This window comes from Acartia tonsa, chromosome 2 (assembly GCF_053477335.1).
Source record: "Acartia tonsa isolate MP-2025a chromosome 2, ASM5347733v1, whole genome shotgun sequence".
Classification (NCBI taxonomy): domain Eukaryota; kingdom Metazoa; phylum Arthropoda; class Copepoda; order Calanoida; family Acartiidae; genus Acartia; species Acartia tonsa.
Window position 1 is genome coordinate 24922569 of NC_137261.1, and position 20942 is coordinate 24943510.

The 20942-nt window shown below is 31.1% G+C and overlaps 1 protein-coding gene across 1 annotated transcript in view; it reads left to right on the forward strand.

The window, feature by feature from the left end:
* The window catches only part of LOC145312481 (uncharacterized), a 28819-nt gene extending 24802 nt beyond the window's left edge, over positions 1–4017 (forward strand). Inside the window, exons 9-14 of the mRNA XM_080151739.1 lie at positions 187–316; positions 782–827; positions 1238–1316; positions 1629–1742; positions 2351–2443; positions 2784–4017. Coding sequence (XP_080007865.1) covers positions 187–316; positions 782–827; positions 1238–1316; positions 1629–1742; positions 2351–2443; positions 2784–3025 — 704 coding nt within the window. The 3' untranslated portion in view covers positions 3026–4017. The remainder of the gene's footprint in view (positions 1–186; positions 317–781; positions 828–1237; positions 1317–1628; positions 1743–2350; positions 2444–2783) is intronic.
* Positions 4018–20942: the final 16925 nt, after the last annotated feature.

Here is a 20942-nt window from a genome sequence, read left to right on the forward strand (position 1 = left end):
TTAATCCATAATGAAAAATTATGTATACCATCGTATTATAAGCATTTTTCTACGAATATAAAAATGTAAAATCATGAGATTAAAACCAGTTTTTTTAGCCCCGAGATGCTTATAATTGTACATTTTCATATTCGCGAAAAGTTGTTTATAATACGATGCGAGAAATGACTATTACTTTATTTACAGTAAAGCCACGTAAAGATAAGAAGAAGGATGGCCCAAAGAAGAAGAAAACCCGGACCACATTCACAGCATACCAACTTGAGGAGCTGGAGAGGGCCTTTGAACGGGCACCCTACCCGGATGTATTTGCCAGGTATACATTTGTAGTAAGAATGAAACTTCTGGTATGGTTTCGAAACCGGTTAATATTCTCTGGATTAGAACCGGTTCTCAGTTATACTGAAAAATCATATCATATTATAGACAATTTTCTACGAGTAGTAAAATTAAAAATCATAAGATTAATACTAGTTTTGTTAGTCTGGGCCTTCGGCCCCTAGGGGCTAAAAAATCCTATGATTCTAATCTTTTAGACATTATCTGGTATGTCCTTGTATTTTTTAGATATATCAAAAGGTTGGTCATTATTAGGTATGAGGGAAGGTTTTAGGCTATTTATCAGGTAATATTTTGATATTTAAATATAAAATTTGCAGCCCAAGATATTAATTTTAGTGCTATGTCTTCTAGGTTCACCCAGACATTCTAGGGAATTTAATGGACAAATAAAGCATAACTCAAACATGCATCTGATTTTAAAATCTATTTATTTTTTAAGGGAAGAATTGGCTTGCAAGTTATCACTTAGTGAAGCAAGAGTACAGGTACTACAACATTTTAAATAAGAATTTTTTTTTTTTTACATTTTTTATTATGCAATTTTTCTTTCTTGTTTTTTATTTGATCCTGTCATTGAAAGGGCCTTTAGTGCACTAATAGCTCCCGACCCTCTTAATTTTTAAATGAATTTAAAATAAGGGAAGAATTTTTTTTCTATTCCTAACTGCTGTGGGAGGGGATTATCCTCCAGCGACCTAACCTTGTGGGGCTACACAGTACCTTCTATAATCCAACCTAACATAACCTAAAGTTATTTATTAAGGCATTATTAATATTTTATTATATCAAAGTCTAAACTTATCAACGTCTTTTAGGGGATATACAAATTATTGCTATGCAAAAGTATCAATGTTAATCTAAAAAATTTTTTTTTCTATAATATTTATTGACTCAGGTTTGGTTTCAAAATAGAAGAGCAAAGTGGAGGAAAAGGGAACCGCCGAGAAAAGGGGGCATTTATTTTGGTTCTGCATGTAAGTTAATGTTTTAGATCTAAATTTTATATTACAATATGACAAATTTTACTTTTACTTTGTTTATTCATCAGACAAAACTAGGGGAATGCCTTGGCCCAAAGCAGGCGAAACCTATTACCATGCACTGTTAGGACTTCTAAGACAAAGGTCGTGCAATCAAAGAGTTGGTTGTCTACAGGGTGAATGGAAGCTTTACACCGCAATTAAGACGAAGAGTAGGTTTCAATGTGCTTTATGAGGTCTAGAACCGGAAGCGACACCAAGCCCCCTAGTAGAGGTCATTATAAGACAAAACTATTAATTTTTCAGTGTACTCTGCGGGGCCACCATTTCTACCTAACCAGTCTCCACGATTTGGCGGAGAGCCTACCGAGGTCTGGTTCCAGCCGCAGTCGGGTCAACCTGGAGGTCCTTCCAGTCTAGGCATAGATACTATTCAGTACAAACACAACTCTGAAGCAGCTTATAGTGCCTATTAAAAATGATCCCATGCAGTACAAATGACCAATGATAGTCTAGTATACATTTTACCATAGGTTAACTAAAATGTATACGGTCTATCATTGGTCATTCGTATTGTATGACGTCATTTTTATAGACACTAAAAGCTGCCTAGCATTAATGAGTTTTAAAGAATTTAAAAACTACTTTAAAGTTAGTTTTGTAGGTCTTTTTATTGACTACTTATTCTATATTTGATTGATTCCTCCACTAAGCTTTGCTGCCATTGAACATAATTATCACTGTTTAAGAAAAAGAAGACAGATTAAGCTACTTGTCTAGCGTAACAAGGCAAGCTGCGGATCACGACTGATCTACAGAAATAGGATGGGTTAAATGAGATAATTATAGATTCCTTCCCTTTATATATTTTGGGGGAAGGAATTAACAACACAATAGATATAAAAGTTATAATCATGATTTACCCTTATATATTTACAAACAAATTATTATTATGGGGAGCGCAGCTACTCTGCGACTCTGTCAGTCCGCTACACTTGATCTATTGTTTATAGTTATCTATGGTGTAGGATATACAGAGTTGTACTATCCTGCCCCCCAATATCCCCCACCCCATAGTTTTGGGGACCACCAACACCAACAAACATTTATGCAAGTTACAGGTAAAACCCCAAATAAACTGGAGGCATTGTGGTGACGTAGAGTTTTAGTTGCTCATTTAGACTATGCCATTAAAACCTTGTTTTAAAAAAATTAATAAACCATGGAGATAATTTTCATCTAAAGAAAGACTATTTTGTCCCCAATAAATTTCTACTTTACATTGAAACTTTTTATAGGTCCAGTGAACTGGTTTATAGCCCTTCCCTTTAAAAAAATATTTTATTTAACTTTTTCCATTTAAAACTAAAATTGAAAGTAGAGGGTTTAATTTGTCGCAGGTGCCAGATATTTTTTAAAAAGACTTTTATATCAGAAAATTTATTTTTGTACTTTGTGTAGGAGGCGGTCCGTCCCCAGGTCATAGCGTGTTGGACGGCTCCTCACCTGTCACAGTTACCAGCCTCGACCAGGCTAGATGTCCACCAGGACCTTTGGAGCTGGAACAATCCAGGTGTCCGCCAGGCAGTCTTGGCCTTGATAGCCAGCAGAATGTTGAGGAGGAAGGACTGGGTGGATCAGATGATCAGTGCCAGCTCACCAGGCTTCAGAATGTTAGTCTTCAATATTATGATACAAACTAAAATTTTTTTTTGTAGCTGCAGAATTTTGACAAGAGCAACACTTTATCTAGTTAAGTTTTGATAACTACAGAACCAATTAGGTTCTCAATTTTAGGGAAGCTTCACAATTTCAGTCTTAAGATGGTTTTAGTCTATTTTATTTCTAAATAGAAATCTTAAACAGAATCCCTAGATGTAAGGGCACGGACGCTAGTTTTTACTAGAATTGTTTGCTTTTTTGAAAAAAAGTTTGAAATAAATTTCATTCTTTACAAATCTTTAAGATCAAATCTAAGTATACCTTTCTTTCGATGGGTCGACTTAATAGATTTAAAATTCAGCAAGGAGTTAATGTTTTTTTTAAGCTTTAATTAGTTCTTAAAATCTACGTGAAATTTAGAAAACTGCTAGGCTAGCCTAAAATTTTTATTAATTTCACTTTGATTCTAAATAGTAGTTAACATGCCGTTATTAAAGAGTAGCTGCGCTACTACTAGTTTTAAATGTCAAACATTATCATATGATTTTATATTGTTTTTATATTGCCATGGAACTTAATTGATAACTATCAATGCAAAATTGGTACTTCAGTCAAACTTCAATTTTTTATTGTAAAGCAATTTAATTAATCTTTTTTTAAATTTTGAGCTTATACTATTTTGTTTTAATCCAAATAAGAATATTCATTTTTAAAAATTTGTTGAAGATATATAAAAGATCCTTAAAAGATAAAAGATAATCGGCTATTTTAACCACTTTACCTTTTAAGTAAATTTAGGAGTCATAAAAATGTATCCTTTAGATTGAAATGAGCAAAATACAGAAAATCTTATTATTGCAAAGGTTACATTGCTGAATAACCTTTTATGTGTTCTAAATAAAAATATTAAAACGTTGGTGCTAATAATGATAAATTGTAAAAAAAATGCCTTTAATTTGTAATTTTGAATATTTTGAAAATGTTATAACAATGCACAATAAATGTATGAAACGTTTTTTTCTTTCTTCTAAAAACTTGTGGTTTTCCTTATATCGCATATGGACCACGACAAAAATTTTCAAGGTTAGGTAAGGTTATGAGCAGTTACGTGCACAGTGATTCAAAATGGGGTGTGAAACCACTAAGGAATGAAAGGGGGAAAGCAGGCTATCCCAATATCTTAATTAAGGGTGGTGTTAACACCCTCCTGAATGCCATTGGTTTTGATTATAAGGGTGAGGAAAAGGCTAAAAATATCTATTTACAAAAATTTAGAATTAGAGGAGGAAAAACATTTTTTTAAAGCGATGCTTTTCTATAATTAGGGTCGGTCCGTCCGTACATGTCATTGTCTATACGATGTAAACAATAATTTAAATTATGAGTATGACAAAAGTTAACATTTTATAAATCGTCTTCTTTTAGTTAACAATGAAAAGTAAGAGCTATAAAAAGGTCTAAATATACTTACAACAATAGTTTTATCTCTTAACATGAGATGCATACCTATTTGGGGATGGGACAATCGCTGATAAATTGGTGTAAATATCACATGATAATACACTAAATTAACCTTTCTAAAGATTACAATTAGTGGTTAAAACGTTATGACACTTAAGTAAATGAACCAACCAATCGAATTCAATAAATGTCCCCAAGGTTGTTTAGCCGAAAAAGAAAACGTGATTACAAGACTTTGGGGACAATGGTAAAAAACAGCCCATTCTCCTCCCTCCCTGATAGTGGCGTGCTCAGCTATACTAAAGTTGGGTTTCAAACATTAAGGAGGTGAAAAACATGTGAAAAGAGTGTTGACAGCCCCCACAATCTATTCCACATGCCCTTGACTACAAAACTAAACGAACTTTTCTGTTTGATAGTCGATAACTATATTGTGTTATTCTTTAAATACAAATTGAATGTTATTTATTTTCTTGATTAAATTAGGCATCAATTTGCATCTATTAATCTATGAGGTTTTTAGGTCAAAAATTGATCAAAGAAAATCAAGCAAATCGGAATTTTTAGAAGATCTATCTTAAATTTCAAACTTTAAGGTCTAATTGATAAAGTTAAATACTAATTAAATTTACAGATAATACTAAAAATATACATATTTGTATAATATATGTATAATTTGTATATTTGTATAATATATAATTTTTTTGTATAAAACATTTTATGGATAAAAAATAAATTATGAAAATTAATAGTAAATTTTTATTAAAATGAAATATTTGTTAATTAAACTTTAACATAGCATTTAATATTTTTGGTATACTAAAATTTGGTTTACATTAGATTTTTTGCATCATGGAAAGAAAAAAAAGCATCGGGTATCGTCGTATGTATTTATTATTTTACTATTTCTAACCCTGCGGGGCAATCATTACCCTTTACCTAACCTAAAATACCCCATCAAAAACTACTGTATAAAAATACTTCGTTTTCTTTCTATGATCCGCTTTTTCTAAATCCTTCAGTTTTAGGAAACATTCCATGATTGTATTAAGATTTTTTCTCAATTAAAATATTAATTTATTTCCTAGATATTATTCATTTGCAGATAAATATACAAAATAAATATATTTATAAAATAGAATATTTCCTCTTGAAATGTTGAAACGATACATCATTTATTTTGTATCCCTTTAATTCCCAGATGCCGAAGTATATCTTGGCTTTCAATGGTTAATGATCAAATTCCCAATAGGCCAGAGCTATCAGAGATTAGGATATAATTGATAAAAAAAAATATTTATCGTATCATATCATAGACAGCTTTCCGCGTAAATTAAAATGAAAAATTAAAACCTGTTTTGTTAGACTTGAGAGGCAAAAACATTAAGAAAAAAATCTTCCGATGAAAACATCGAATAATGCTTATTCAATCTTTCTAGTTCTCCGTCCCCAAAGTTTTAGAGCCAACTAATGTTAGAAGTAAAAGTAATATTTTGGGTACTTTAGTTCCACTTCCTTCCAATGTTTTTCAGAGTACTCATCTCTTCCCCTGTTCCCTAGCATTCTAAGAGGAAGGGTGAAACGTTAATGGAGATACTCGAGAAAAAAAGAGAAGCATTTGAATTCTATAATGTTTGGTGTGGTTAATGTAAATAATAAATTATTTTTCTAAAACAAACTGAAACTTCGTCAAAGGAGAAATATCAAAGGATATTTTGAATTTTTGATGAATCCTTCATTTAAAAGATTATTTTAACCCATTGAATATTATTTCATATGCTGAAAAATTGCCACAACTGTTTGTCGAATTAAAAAGCAGGATGCCACTCTTTCTCCCTCTTTCTTCGTCTCTTCCTCTCTCTCGCACTATGTTCCACGGGTGACAAAAAATCGTTTTTTACATTTTGGAAAATACACTTTTAAACAATTGTTTAGTAATATACACAAGTTTTTGGAAATAAAGCCGAAAGAATTAGCTCTTTACTATGAAAAATAAGAATTTTATGTGTAATTATAACAGAGGTATGGAATTAAGTTCCTTTTCATCATTGTAAACAACTATTTTTAAGGTCAACTAAACTACATTTCAAATCATCGTGGACCCTATATTTTTAAAGCTATTTTTAAGTATTATATATTTTTGGAATCAGTATGTAATAATTTATACGTTTAGCCTTGAAAAGAAGTCAAATCTCTTTTTTTTGTTGTAATTGTAGATGGTTTTCTTAGCATACCCGATTTCTGTAAAATAGACAATTTTCTTCTAATGAAAATTTTACGTTTGGTTCCAGATCTTTTAAGACCAAAAAAGTCCAAGCAAATCCTCTTACATGGTGATATTAGATGTATGTATAATATCAGAGAACTTTACCCTGTGTATGCGAAGTTTGTTTTTTTAAGCCCTAAAGATACTGGGTCTATCAAAAAATAACAATTTTTTTAAGATATAAAAGTTATTTATTTTTCTATTTATTTCAAACACATATTCAATAAAACTAAAAGTAAAGAAAAGTTTTAAAAACAAATAAAAGATTATCCATTTATGTCTAAGGTCTTATCTGAACTATTATACCTTTTATTGGGGGGGGGGGGGGGGGGGGGCTCGATTTATGTCAATCTTGGATCCCATTAAAGCTAAAAGTCTAAAAATTTGTATGTGGTTTCCTTAATCAACAAAAAATATTCTGGTTTTATATGTTTAACATTATCTACTCCCTTTACCCTTTTATTGAGCAACCTTTCACAAAAGGTTCTTTCATATTAACAAAGAAGAGTAGAGCTTATGTTGATTAAGATAGAAAATGTTTCCTTTAAAATAAATGAAAATAAAAATTAGAGTCTTACATATCTATGATCTAAAGGGATAAGACAATGGCCGGTAAATTAATGTACATCCCCAATGGTAATAAACAAAATTGCCCCTTCTATAAATTACAATTAGTTGTTGAAATGTTTGGACACTCAACTAATAAACCAACCAATCAAATTCAAAAGTCCCAAAAGTTGTTATGCCTACAAATAAGAAAAAACTATTATAAAACTTTGTGGACTAGTATAATAAACAGTCCATTGTTACCTTCCTCCCTGCTTAAATATACACACAGAAAATGAGTAAGAAATTTACTCATCTGTATGTATTAGAAATCTCAAAATATAAATTTCAGCGACGGCAGTCGGCAGGAAAATAGCGGCAGATTTTAATGAAATTTTAGTTGGTCGTGTATAGTTGTTAGAATAGCTTAAGTTTAAAATTTGAGGTCTCTAAGTAAAAAATTGAGGTAAAAGGAGTTAATTAAAGATTTCTGGAGACCTGCAGGATCATACCTGGAACCGGAAATTGACTTGAACACCTGTATGTAGTAATATAGGATATTTTAGTATTTTGGTAAGATGAAATGTTAAGTTTAAGTCATAAAAAAAAATATTTTTGCTCTTTACCTGTATGATCCTGCCAGGTATCCTGGCATCCTGTGCCCACCAGGATGGAGATATTCAACTCTCAGTTATGTGTCGTACCCATTTTAAACAAGTCACTCAGTTATAGCTCTCTATCTTTCACACAAAGAAAATGAGATAGAAAATACTAAAAGGGGGGAGGGTCGCCTCCCCCCCCCCCCCCCGACTATTAAGGGTTAACAAACATTGTTAGTTGGGTTGTGTAATATCTTTTGATATGATTCCCGTCAATGTTGCTTAGAAACAAAGTAAGTTCTGAAATGTGCTTATTAGACTAGCTTTACACCCCCCCCCCCTTTAAGCTCCTTGTGTAAAACCCTTATTATAAGTATTTTCACCATTATTTTAAAAGATATATGTATACTTATTGCTATTTAAATAAAATTTCATCCAAATTTTCAAATATACACTCTCTATGATTTTTTGTCATTTTTCGGGATTTCTGGAATTTAGTGTCTCGCTCTCTCTCTATATATATATATATTTATATCTCACTCTCTATATATATCTCTCTCTCACTCTATCTCTCTCTCTATCTCTATCTCTATCTCTCTCTCTCTCTCTCTCTCTCTCTCTCTCTCTCTCTCTCTCTCTCTCTCTCTCTCTCTCTCTCTCTCTCTCTCTCTCACTCCCTCTTCTCTACCAAGGGAAAGAAAACCATTGGGAATAGATAATAGATTTATTATAGCACATGGAAACTTTATTATTACCACTTTATTGAATAAATTAGAGTTTTTATGGTATGTTATGATTATTCTTGTTATTTTATTACTATTTAAGAGACTAGCGGTTCCATCACTAACATCTAGGGGCTCAATATTCAAGCGGATAAGAAAGTAGCAAACAAATAGCTTGAAACCATCCCAAGAGCCAAAAATAAAAATAAGATAGCCTGAATCTATACTAAAATTTATGTGAAGTTTGCTTAAAAAATATAACTAATCAGTTATCAATTATTGAAATCTGAAGCCTGAGATCTTACAAGACAAACAACAATGCCCCTAATTGATCTTGTATGCTAGTATGTCTATTATATTAAAAAGTATTGAATCCTAATGGAAACAAATCTATTTAATTAACTCAACCTGAAATATAGATCACTAAGGATACAAAATCTTATATTTACCAGGAATTAGGGAACCATTAAAGAATATATCTTTTTAAATAAAGAAACATTCATATATAGTACAGTGATTTTTAGTGCGGATAGTAAAAAAAAGAATTAAACAAGTATTAAATTTGTGAGAAAAAAAATCAAATTTGAATCCAGTATGGATGCCGAGCCCTTATTAAAATGGGCACTTTTCAAATTAATGGCTTTTTTAGCTATACCAAATATTTGTTAATATATTTATGAACTCTGTTTGCTATATTAATTATGTAGAATGCATCACTGCTAGCACTAATCAAGATTAAATATCAAAGCATTAGATTTGTTTGAAGGTTACATTTGAGATGTTATAAAAAAAAATTTAAAAAGTGCATTTGAGAAATTGAGTGATAAATTATTATCTAATATTTCTATTACATACGTGCATTTAACACTGTAATACTTAGCAATTGGTTGATATTCTGATACTAACGATTCCTTTAACGACAGGGCATAAAGTTGGTTTATATATTAAAGTAAAAGAATAGAAGAGACATGTTGTTATATGTAACTATATCCACAGGGTGGAGACTCTGTCCCGATATTATATTGTGTCCTTGAAACCATTTGATGGCGTCTGAAACATAAAAACAGACAAGTCCCTACAAAAGAACAGAAAGCTATTTGCTAGCAGACAAAAAGGTACTCGACCCTTTGTTGTCTGAATTATACACCTATACTTATACATTTATTGTATATAAAATAATGGGGTAAATTACACACACAAATAAAAGTTTCATATTTTCTCAGAAACAATAACAGCGAAGAAATTTTTATAGTTTTAACTTGTGTATAAATTTACAGCAAATTAGTTGTTTATCGCATCGTATTATACACAGTTTTCCGCTTGTATTAAAACGAAAGATTATTCGTTTAAAACCAGTTTTGTTAGCCCCGATGTAAATCGATGTTATTCAGCATGACTGAGAATCGGCTCTAATCCAACGGATATTAATCGGTTTAGAATCCAAACTGAAAAATGTATTAAATATACTGGTTCCTGAAGAGCGTCATTGTGCACACTTTTTTAATTCATGACATTCTGTACAGAAATACTATAAAAATATTCATATTTTGACCACCTATCATTTGCAATAAAATCAACAAACAAAAAAAATCAGAAAGGGATTTATATCCTATAAAATATTTAAACAAAAATTAAAACTCTACTTTTTCTATTTATTTTTTATTTAAAAGACATCGTTGTTTTCAGCTTTTCTTTTTAATTTAACTTATATTAATGTATATTAGGTTTACAAATTGTTTTCAGATTATGTTTCCCTGTCCCCTATTTACATTAGTTATGACAGCAGTAATTATTTTTGCAGTCAGCAGAAATTATATTAGTGCTAGTTTTACCTGCTTATTTTTTCAGGGTTTCAAACAAAAATTTCAAGCAGATAATTTTACTTAAAAATCAACAATTAGTGCTTTTTATTACAAAAAGTTTTATAATCCCATTATCTTATTGTTTCCTAAATAAAACTTTTGGTGCTTTTATAGAATTTTGATTGGTTGGTTCCAAACTATTGTTTCTAAACTTTTGACGAAAAATTTTTATTAACAGAAGGGATAATTTTTTATTATGATTGGCGATGTTCATTGATTGTCCCTACTCTAAATGACAATGTCACGCGTCTGGTAATGCAAAAAATACATACCACAGTTTTAATTAATACGTTTTGTGCACCATTTTAAACAATTAAAATAATATCCAAGAAACATAACAGAAGATTTTTCTAAATTTGAAAATGGAAACCGTGTTCATATCTAATTGATCTAAAATAATTTGTGAAATTTAATGGCCAGACTTTTCCTGAAAATTTGTACATTTTCACCTTTTTTGTTGTTGTCATTAAAATGTATTTTCCTCCTTCTTATCAAAACAGATTGCCCTATTAAAACATTTTTTCTTCTTTTTTTGAAATTTCATCTTTTAAAAATAAATTAAAGCTAATATTAAATGTTAAAGTTAAAGAAGAAATTATCTGTATTTTATTTAGTTTTTGCAGGCACTATTTTATTCCCTTTGTAATTCAGTTGTGAAATTATAAATTTTTTAATCATTATATTTATACTAGCGGCTACGCCGCTAAAAGCCTTTAGTGGTACAGAATGTGGAATGGGGAAAAATTGTTACTCCCCCCCCCCTTTTTCAATTTTTTTTTAAAGTAAAAAAATTCTTTGAGGGGCCGGATCACTTTTATTGGGAGGGTACAGATACCCTCCTCTATAATACTTAAAAACCTTCCCTCGACCTTTGCGAAGCTTCACTGCAAAGTGGTTAGCAAGATACTTCGTTTTAGACAAAAAAAAGCTTACGTCTGTTTACCCTGAAACCACTACTTCTGTCATTTTTTTCATTGATTTTATTATTGTGAAAGGGATCTTAGGGAATAAGACAATATGGTACAATTGATGTACATTGCACACCTCTAATTATAATAAACAAAAGTAGTCCACATGTATAATATTGGTTGAAAAGTTTGGATAATTCCAGTTTGTACAGAAAAATCAAGATTTTATATAGACTTCAAAGTTAATAACCCAACGAAAGAGAGAAAGGGTTTATGAAACTTACGAGTACAGTAAAAGTAACGGTCAATTACCCCCCCCCCCCCCCCACCCCACCCCACCCCTGCATTTTTGTAAAAATATTTATCAGTGACATAAGGGTTATAAGAGTTCATATTACATCTAGCTACAGACACAAAAATATTCAAAATAGTAATTATATGTCGACATTAAATTCATATTTGATCAATCAGAAAAAAAATGGATTTAGAGTATACATGGATATTATGACAGGGGAAAAATGTCGTCAATTTATGTTGCTAACATGTAACTCATTTATTGGTCAGTTCGTTTATCCAGTTGATGGGAGAAGATGGGGTAAAGGGGATGATGGGTATTCTTATTTTAGCCCGCTATGAGTTTCACTTTAAACATGAAAAGCTGGTGTAAGATTCAAGTAATAACATATCAATTATCAAAAATAGAGTTTAAGAATTTTTTCTCCTTTTTTCGTAATCGTTTTTTTATCTGTAACATACGTAAACATTTTTCATACACGTCAAAGTCGATAATCTAATAAAAATCAGGAGGTACGGAAAATGAACATTTATTACAACAAGGACGAAAATGTTCCTTAATAATTAGATCGATTAGATACTACTGTCCCCACAAAGTTGATAAAACAAGGATGACAACATCAATAAAGCGAAGCTCTGAATTCAAATGGTAGGAAAAACGAACACTAACACTTGTAGAGTATCAGAACTAAAAACAGAATGATAAATTAAAAATCTAAACAAAATTGTATATACTTTTTTGCAAAACTGCTTGAATACGGGATTTATGAAAAATCTTAAAAGAAAATTAGCAATCTTATAGTTGCTTCTCATAACAAAATCTAATTTTAAAAATTCCTGAAATAACACGTGAAGATATTTTATTTTTAATTTTGTACTACAGCAATAATTTTATGATGCAATAGAAATTTGAGTATTATTTCTAAAACTCTGGGAACTTTTTATTAAAGAAGTTGTATCAACTTTTTTTTTATAGCTAGTCGGTCCTTTTAGTAAGTAGTAGATGTAAAATTTTTCATAGAATTCAGATATGCAATCGGTTTTTTTGTAGACCTCTTATTTTTTAAGTAATTTAAGTTTTTTTTAAAAAAAATTAAGTCGATTTTAAGGTACTAAAATGCAACAAAAAAAAGAAAGAAAATGGCCATTATGAACAAAAATAGTAAGATCTTTAATTTGACACCTTACTTTTTCAATTCTGTCAGGTAATTATTGAAAAAATCGATTTTTTTTAAACCCACGAGAATAAAAACTTTGAACTCAATTTTATCATTTCACAAGTAAAAAAATATGGGTTCATATATACCTTTAGAATCAGAAAAATATTACGAATCCATTGTAAGCAAAATTGAAAAAAAAAGTTTACAATATAGTATATAAACTACAATAAAAGGAATTATATGAAAATATCATATTATATTGTACAGGCAACGTCTTAACTCTTCAATTGAGTATGAAAATGGGAAGGGGGTATAGAGGGGGTAAAGAGGGGGTAAAAAAGGGAAGATGATAGTGTTGCCAGAACAAAAAATACAATTGGCTATTTTTTTATTTTTTTACTTTTTTTCAATTTTGCTTACAATGGATTAGTAATATTTTTCTGATTCTAAAGGTATATATGAACCCATGTTTTTTATGTCTGTTTGAGAAAATATTTAGGTCTAAAGTTTTTATCAAACCGAGGTTAAAAAAATAGATTTTTTTCAATAATTACTCAACAGAATTTTAAAAGTAAGGTGTCAAATTAAAGATCTTACTATTTTTGTTCTTACTGGCCATTTTCTTCTTTTATTTTGTTGCGTTTTAGTACCTTAAAACCGACTTAATTATCTTTTTAAAAAACTTAAATTACTTAAAAAAAAAACAAAAAAACCGATTGCATATCTGAATTCTATGAAAAATTTTACATCTACTACTTACTAAAAGAACCGGCTAGCTATAAAAAAAAAGTTGATACACCTTCTTTTTATTAATTTGTTCTGAGCTAGAAGTGTCCAAAATTTTCAATCAATTTTTCAATTTTGTTCTACTGAAGTTACGATTCTTTATCATCATCTTTAGGGTTTGGCCGGATATCCGGCTATTTTTAATATTACGGCTGGATCCCGGATATTGATATATCCGGTCGGTGATAAACGGCAGCCGATTTTTAAGAAGAAAATTTTGTTGCTACTTAAATATCCGGTTATCCGGCATTAGAAATCAGCCGGATATCCGGTATATGGCCAAGTAAGTATCCGGCCCAACCCTAATCATCTTTCCAAGTTTTGTGTCCTTTCATAAATCGCAACCATTTTTAAAAATTAAGCTGCTAAATTAGTTATGATAATAAACACAGTTATGGCCGGTTAGTCTTCCTCTAAAATTATTTTTATTCTTTTCAGCAAGTCATGCGTATTTATTTTAATTGAAATTCCTTTGTCTGGAGGTTTTATTATTTACAATTATAATTAGTACTTTTCTAGAGTCAATATCTCGATTATAACTGGAATTTGAGTGGAATAATCAGGATAGTAGAATTTATTTACTGTTATCACCCATCCCTCTCTCATCTTCTACTCTCGGGGGATATATCTTTGATTCACTTTAATATTTACTAGTTGCTTCACCCCTAGCGTCTAGGGAAAGGCAGGGGAAGGTAAGGGAAATAGCCTAAAACCATCACAGGATTTATAAAGCTTCTCTCAAAAGTACGTCCAATTCCGAGATCTGTACCTTTAGACAAAAAGCCTTACTACTCTATAACATAGGATAACCCTAACTAAAATAAAAAGGGGGGGGGGGCATATGCGGTTTTTAATTACTGATATTATGAGAGATTTTTGTCAATTTCCATGCCTCAGACAATCTAAATTCTTGTAAATACTACGCAAATGGAAAGGACATTTTTTATAAAAAAAAATGACAATAATATTGGCATTACCAGGAATTAAAACTGTTTACTAAAACTAAAGAGTATAAGTTGGGATAAACTAGGCATGATGCCGTCAAGCTGTATTTTTGTATCAAAACAAAATTAACATATTGTTATATTTTTCATAGATGTGAACCAATTTAGATATATTTCTAATATTTTTTATCTTTATCCCTCTCATTGTGAAATATTTTAAGAGGCAAATTTTTCCAGACTTAACCCCTATTTCCTAATCTGCCCTTCAATAACACGAATGAAACTATTTGCAAGTTTCCAATCATGTGAGCGTGGGAGTATTTCCAGCCCTCTCAAATATAAAGTAACATAGACTCTTTCCATTGAGAAATCACCCATAGAAAATAAAGTATGACTTCATTTTATGCAAGGATGTCGAAGTTTATTTTTTTTTTAAACTATAATTTTAAGTGGAAGGTGACCTTCCCCCAAAGGGCCCCAGAGGCCTCTAGGGATGTAGCCGCTAGTTTCTAAGAAAAAAATCAACTATATTTCAAAATTTTCGTGTTGAATACTCTCAAAAAAAATCTCTTCGTTCAAGTGCAAATATTTTGTGAATTTCTTTTATCAACTAGCAATAAATTTTCTAGGACAAGTGAATTACTTAATGTACGTTCATTAATTATTCAAACATTCAGTTGTAAAATAATCTTACAACTGTTTTCTAGAAATAGGTATAATAAAGGTACAAGAGTGTTTAATTTGGAATTATCAGTTATGGAGGTCCTAATTGCATAGTTATGGTTCAGATCAAATTTTAACTTTTTCATTGTCAAAAATAAGGTAAGTCATCAATCATATTGTACAAAAGTTTGACTAAAAATTGTATATCAACAAGGATGACAACATCCATAAAAGCGAAGCACTTAAACAGTAGGACAAACGGACATTAACACTTATATAGTGTCAGAACTGAATAATCATAATATAAATGTATAAGAGTCAAAGCAAAAATGTAAGTAAAATGTGTTGAAAAACTGCTTGATTCAGGATAATGTTTATGGACATACTTACATTTCTAGGACTTGATTATAGAGTTGCTTCGCTTATTACATTATACTTTGTTGTCCCAGGAATCAATATACCAAAAATCAGATCAATCGGATGATTAGATCACATAAAAATTTGTTGTTAAAAAAGTAAAAAAATCAACATGTTTAAAATGGACGTACGGACATTTTGGTGATGATTATAGAGTTGCTACGCTTTCTAAATCGTACCTAACTATTAAAGGAATCACCATGCAAAATTTGAAATCGATAGGACAATTCTAACATGCCTAAATTAACGAAAAAAGCTATCCGTTACGGACGTACGGACGTACGGACGGACCGACCCTAATTATAGAAAAGCTTCGCTTTTAATAACTAGCGGCTATGCCCTTAGAGGCCTTAAAGGCAGGGGAAAAGGGAGAAGAACCATTCCACTTTGAATTTTAAATTTAAAAAGTAAAAAAAAATGTGGTGGGGATCATTTTTTGCTTGTGACTATTTCGCTTGGGGAGGGAGGTTGTACACTACCCAAAATAATTATATACCTTCCAGGGACCTATTAGAAGCTACTCTGTAATGGAAAACCATATAGGTTCGCTACATATGAAAAAAACCTTACTACTTTAAATAAGAGTATTATGAAATTTAGGATTATTTTTTTTACCTTCCATAAGCAGCATTTGCCTTTGCATAAAATTACACATACGCAAAGGCCACTTGGACTGAAAGAAACATATTAGTAACAAGGATGATAGCATTCATAAAAGTCGAAACAAAATTGTAAGTTAATTTGATGCAAAGTTTCTTAAATACAGGATACTGTTTAGGGACATACTTACATTTTTAGGACTTTATTATAGAGATGCTTCGCATATAACATTATACCTTGTGTTAATAGGAAGCAGTAATGATTAAAGAGTTGCTATGTTTCTTTAATCGTACATCATTGTTATAGAAACAATCATGCAAAGTTTGAAATGTATAGGACAATTTTAACCTGTTTAACTAACTGTCGTTTAATGGCAATTTTACCACAAATAATAACATTTTTCTAAATCCATATCAGCGACAAAAAAAAGTTGGAGACTGATGTTCAGAGGTCGATTATATTGCAGACAACCAACCCTTTAATCTTACAACCTTTGTCTAATTTGTTCATTATTTGGACACGGTTTTGGTCTGGATTCAAACCCATCACCACACCAATGAAGTTAAATTAATTGCACTTTCTTCCAAGTCCCTACAAAAGTACGGACAGTCAGAGATTTTGAATTGTAGATTAGCTATGCTACTAATAATGTGTCATTTTATGATGTAAAGTGCTCAAAAACTACATTTACTTTCACAAAGTAAAGAGTTTAAAATAAATTTCCTAAACTTGAGCGGCTTAAATATGAATTTAAAAATCCCTCTAAAAGTATAAAGCATAAAGAACGTGCAAAAAAAAGATGTTTAGGATAAAAATCATATGCCCCATAAACTCATTATACGCTTCTAAACCCCAGAGAGATAGGAAAAAAATGGGCTGTTTATTAAACTAGTCCCCAAAGTTTTATAATAACGTTTTCCTATTCGTTGGCATATCAACTTTGGGGATTTAAGTGAATTTTGATTGGTTGATTCTTATCCCTTTAATCCCCAGCCTAAAACCCCATTTTTTCAAATGCAAAATCCTGTGCACGCGCCTACTTACAAGTAAAGAGTAGCTCATTTAAATTCCTCACTGTAGAAATACTTTGCATAAGTAAAGAATAATATATTTTCAAGCATATTTAGAGTCAAGTCTGGAAAATTTTCATTTACATTGTCTGACGTAATATTAAGCTTTTATATGGTCAAACAAATATACCTACTAAAGAATCTGTTTTCTTATTATATAACTAGCGGCTTTTTTTTTGGGGGGGGGGGGGGATAGTCAACCCCATTATTTTAATTTTAGTTTTAAAAAGAAAATAATATTTTTTGGAGGGAGGTATTTTTCATTTTTGGGGGGTTGAGGATGTCCCACCCCCCAAGAAAATAGTTATAAACCTTCCTGGGACCTATGAGAAGCTACACTGTAAAGGAGAACCCGATCGGTTCAGCGGTTAGCTAGATCCTTTGCTACAAACAAACAGACAGGTATCGTTCTACTTTACAGAATTACGTATTTCCAGAAGGATATATATGTACTAGCGGCTTCGCCCCTAGCCTCTAGGGGCTTTGCCCCAAGAGGTTTGATCAACCTAATTTTTTGTATTTTAGATTTAAAAAGAAAAAGTAAAAAAAATTTTTTTTTTGGGGGGGTATTTTTCATTTTTTTGGGGGGTTGGGGGTGTCCCACCCCCCAAGAAAATAGCTTAAAACCATCACAGGACCAGTAGGTATATTCCCTGAAGAGTAGAGCCCAATCGGTTCAGTGGTTACTGAGATCTTAAGCTTCAGACGGACAGACAGACGGACAGACGGACAGACGGACAGACAGACGGACAGACATCGTTCTACTTTGTATTATAGATTAACACTAATAAAATTGCAATGCTTAAAGATAAATAGCCATTGTTCATCTTTATAAATTTAAGAAACATTACCCTTCCGAATGTCTTGCGTCTCAGCTAATGAATAAACGTGTGTTATTTGATTAAAAACCATGCCTTTAATTTAGGCAATTCAACAACATTTTTTTTTTAGTACAAAGTGTGGATATAGAATAATCAACTATAGCATCGTATTATACAGGGACCGAGGACCCTGGCTAAGAAAACTGGGATCAATATTATGATTTTTCATTTTCAGAGCTATCTGTTACGGACGGACGTACCGACCGTGTTTATAGAAAAGTTAGCTTTTAAAACGTACTGCTTTTTTCTCTGTTGTATTGTTTTTTTTAAGATTAAGGAATTTAGGGACAGGGTAACCTTAAAGTTTTCAACAATTCCTAGTTCTTTAATATAAAATTATTATAAATCCATTTGTTCCCCATACAATTAAATTCGGATTCTAACCTTCTAAACCTGACATCTACGTTGACATGACTTTTTAACCCGCATAAAAAAATACATATAAAAAATCCTTTAAAAAGTATTATATAAACTTTTTTCAGCAAATTAAGAAAGCGTGCCAAAATTTAGTTTGCACATATAATTATTCTAACGAATTTGCCTCGCAACAGTTCATATGATTTTCCTCAATATTTCAAAATATTGTCTCAATATCCGTCAACTTTTTAAATATTATTACAGGGGCGTGTAGAGGGGGTAAGCGGGACCTAAATTTGTTAAAACCCTGCCGGAATCCCTCCCTGGGAGGGTCGGTCCGTACGTCCATCCTATCTGGGACAGTTAGCTCTTTTAGTTAATTTAATCAGGTTAGAATTGTCCTATCGTTTTCAAACTTTTCTTAATGATTCCTATTACAGTTAAGGCATATGTATTAATCACCTAAATGTTATAAATTTCTTTTATAATGTTTTTCTTGCTTTTGTACTGGTAAAAGGCCACAAAAACTATAAAAGAAGTTAAAAAACTAGCCTACCTAAAAAAACTACCTGACTAAAGTAACAGATAGTAAACCCATTAATGTGGTGATAAATGATATTTTGTCAATATATTTTATTTTCCAGTCATATTCCATTAGCAATATTTATTAACTCTTCACCTACACAGAGAGTGACAAGTATTCAAAAGGAAGACGAAGAAAGTCGCTCAACGTTATAAAAATGAGGGATTATCCATCTCTGTTTTAGGAGTTTTCTTTTCCACTCCTTCTCTCCTCAGCCCTCATTTTTATGAAGTCAGAATTTTTTTGAGCGACTTTCATTGTCTCCAATGAAAAGACCAAAGATATTTATATTTTACCTCTTTCCCTTTCAGGGGTAGAGAAATCAGTTACAGAGAAAAAAGTCAATTATATCCAAGAATAGAAAACAAAATTTAACAATAACAAGGATGACAACATCCATAAGTAGCGAAGCACAAAAAATCGTCGATGGGAATACGTACATGTAGATTTAAAAGGTTTTTACTAAAATCAAGAATATATTTATTGGATAAAATAGACATGAAACCTTGTTTTATTTTGCATGATGACGATGGTCAAAGTAAATTATATTAAAGATGCTCATAACAATGGGAAAAATTATTTTGATACTGATATCCCATAAAAGTTTGAAAATTGCATCAAAATAAACAAAGATATGGGAAAATATGTAAAACATATAAAAATAGCCAAAAACCTGATAAAAGGCAGTCTGGCCGTCATGCTTGTTTTATTAAAACGACAAAAAATTTAATTTTTAAATCCTTAACTTAAAAATTTGGAAAATCGGACCATATACACTGAAGATATGGAAAAAAGTGTTAAATATATAAAAATAGCCTAAAACCTGCCAAAAAGGCAGTCTGGCCGTCATGGTTATTTTGTTTAAAAGACCAGAAATTTAATTTTGATATCTATAACTGAAAAATTTTGAAAATCGGACTATAAAACAGCCTAAAACCTGCTAAAAAGGCAGTCTGGCCGTCATGATTGTTATCTATACCTGAAAAATTTTTGAAAATCGGCCCATAAACACTGAAGATATGAAGAAAAATGTGAAAAAAAAAAAAAAATAGCCTAAAACTTGCTAAAAAGGTAGTCTGGCCTTCATGGTTGTTCCTTTAAACGACGGGAAATTTAATTTTGATATCTGTAACTGAAAAAATTTTGAAAATCGGACCATAAACACTGAAGATATGGAGAAAAATGTGAAAAATATAAAAATAGCCTAAAACCTGCTAAAAATCGGTCCGAACGCCAATGATGTTTTATAGTCAATTGTGCTCTTTAATGATGGGAATGTTGTCAAAAAAATTCAGCATTCTATCTTTTATAGGAGCTGAGTAAATCCCATTTCCCCCATAGCGTTACGGACGGACTGACTGACGGACGGACGGACGGATTTATTATGTGACATACATAATAAATAGGATCTTTTTAGGTATTACATTCATAAAAAATAACAGAGATGGATTCTTTAAAAACAATAACAAAACAGGTTTAACAGCAAATGTATGAAAAAGTACATATAGTTATACACATAAAATTGTGGATGAAATTTTATATTATATCATAACGCCATACCCAACAAAGTAGCCGAAGATTTGAAATCATTATGATAACTTAAAAGTTTAACACAAAAAATCAGTTTTCCCGAATGCTTGTCTCAAAGTCTATTTTAATTTAATATTTTCCTGATCACATGATTTTAATTCTTTCATCAAATAAATCATAAATATGTCTTGGAATTTTTTAGTAAAGCTCTATAAAGCTAACCTATATACCTATCTGATTGTCGGTTTGTCAATTTAGAAAACTACATTTGATTTTGAAGAGAAAATTAGGGGAGGGGGTGGAGGGGCT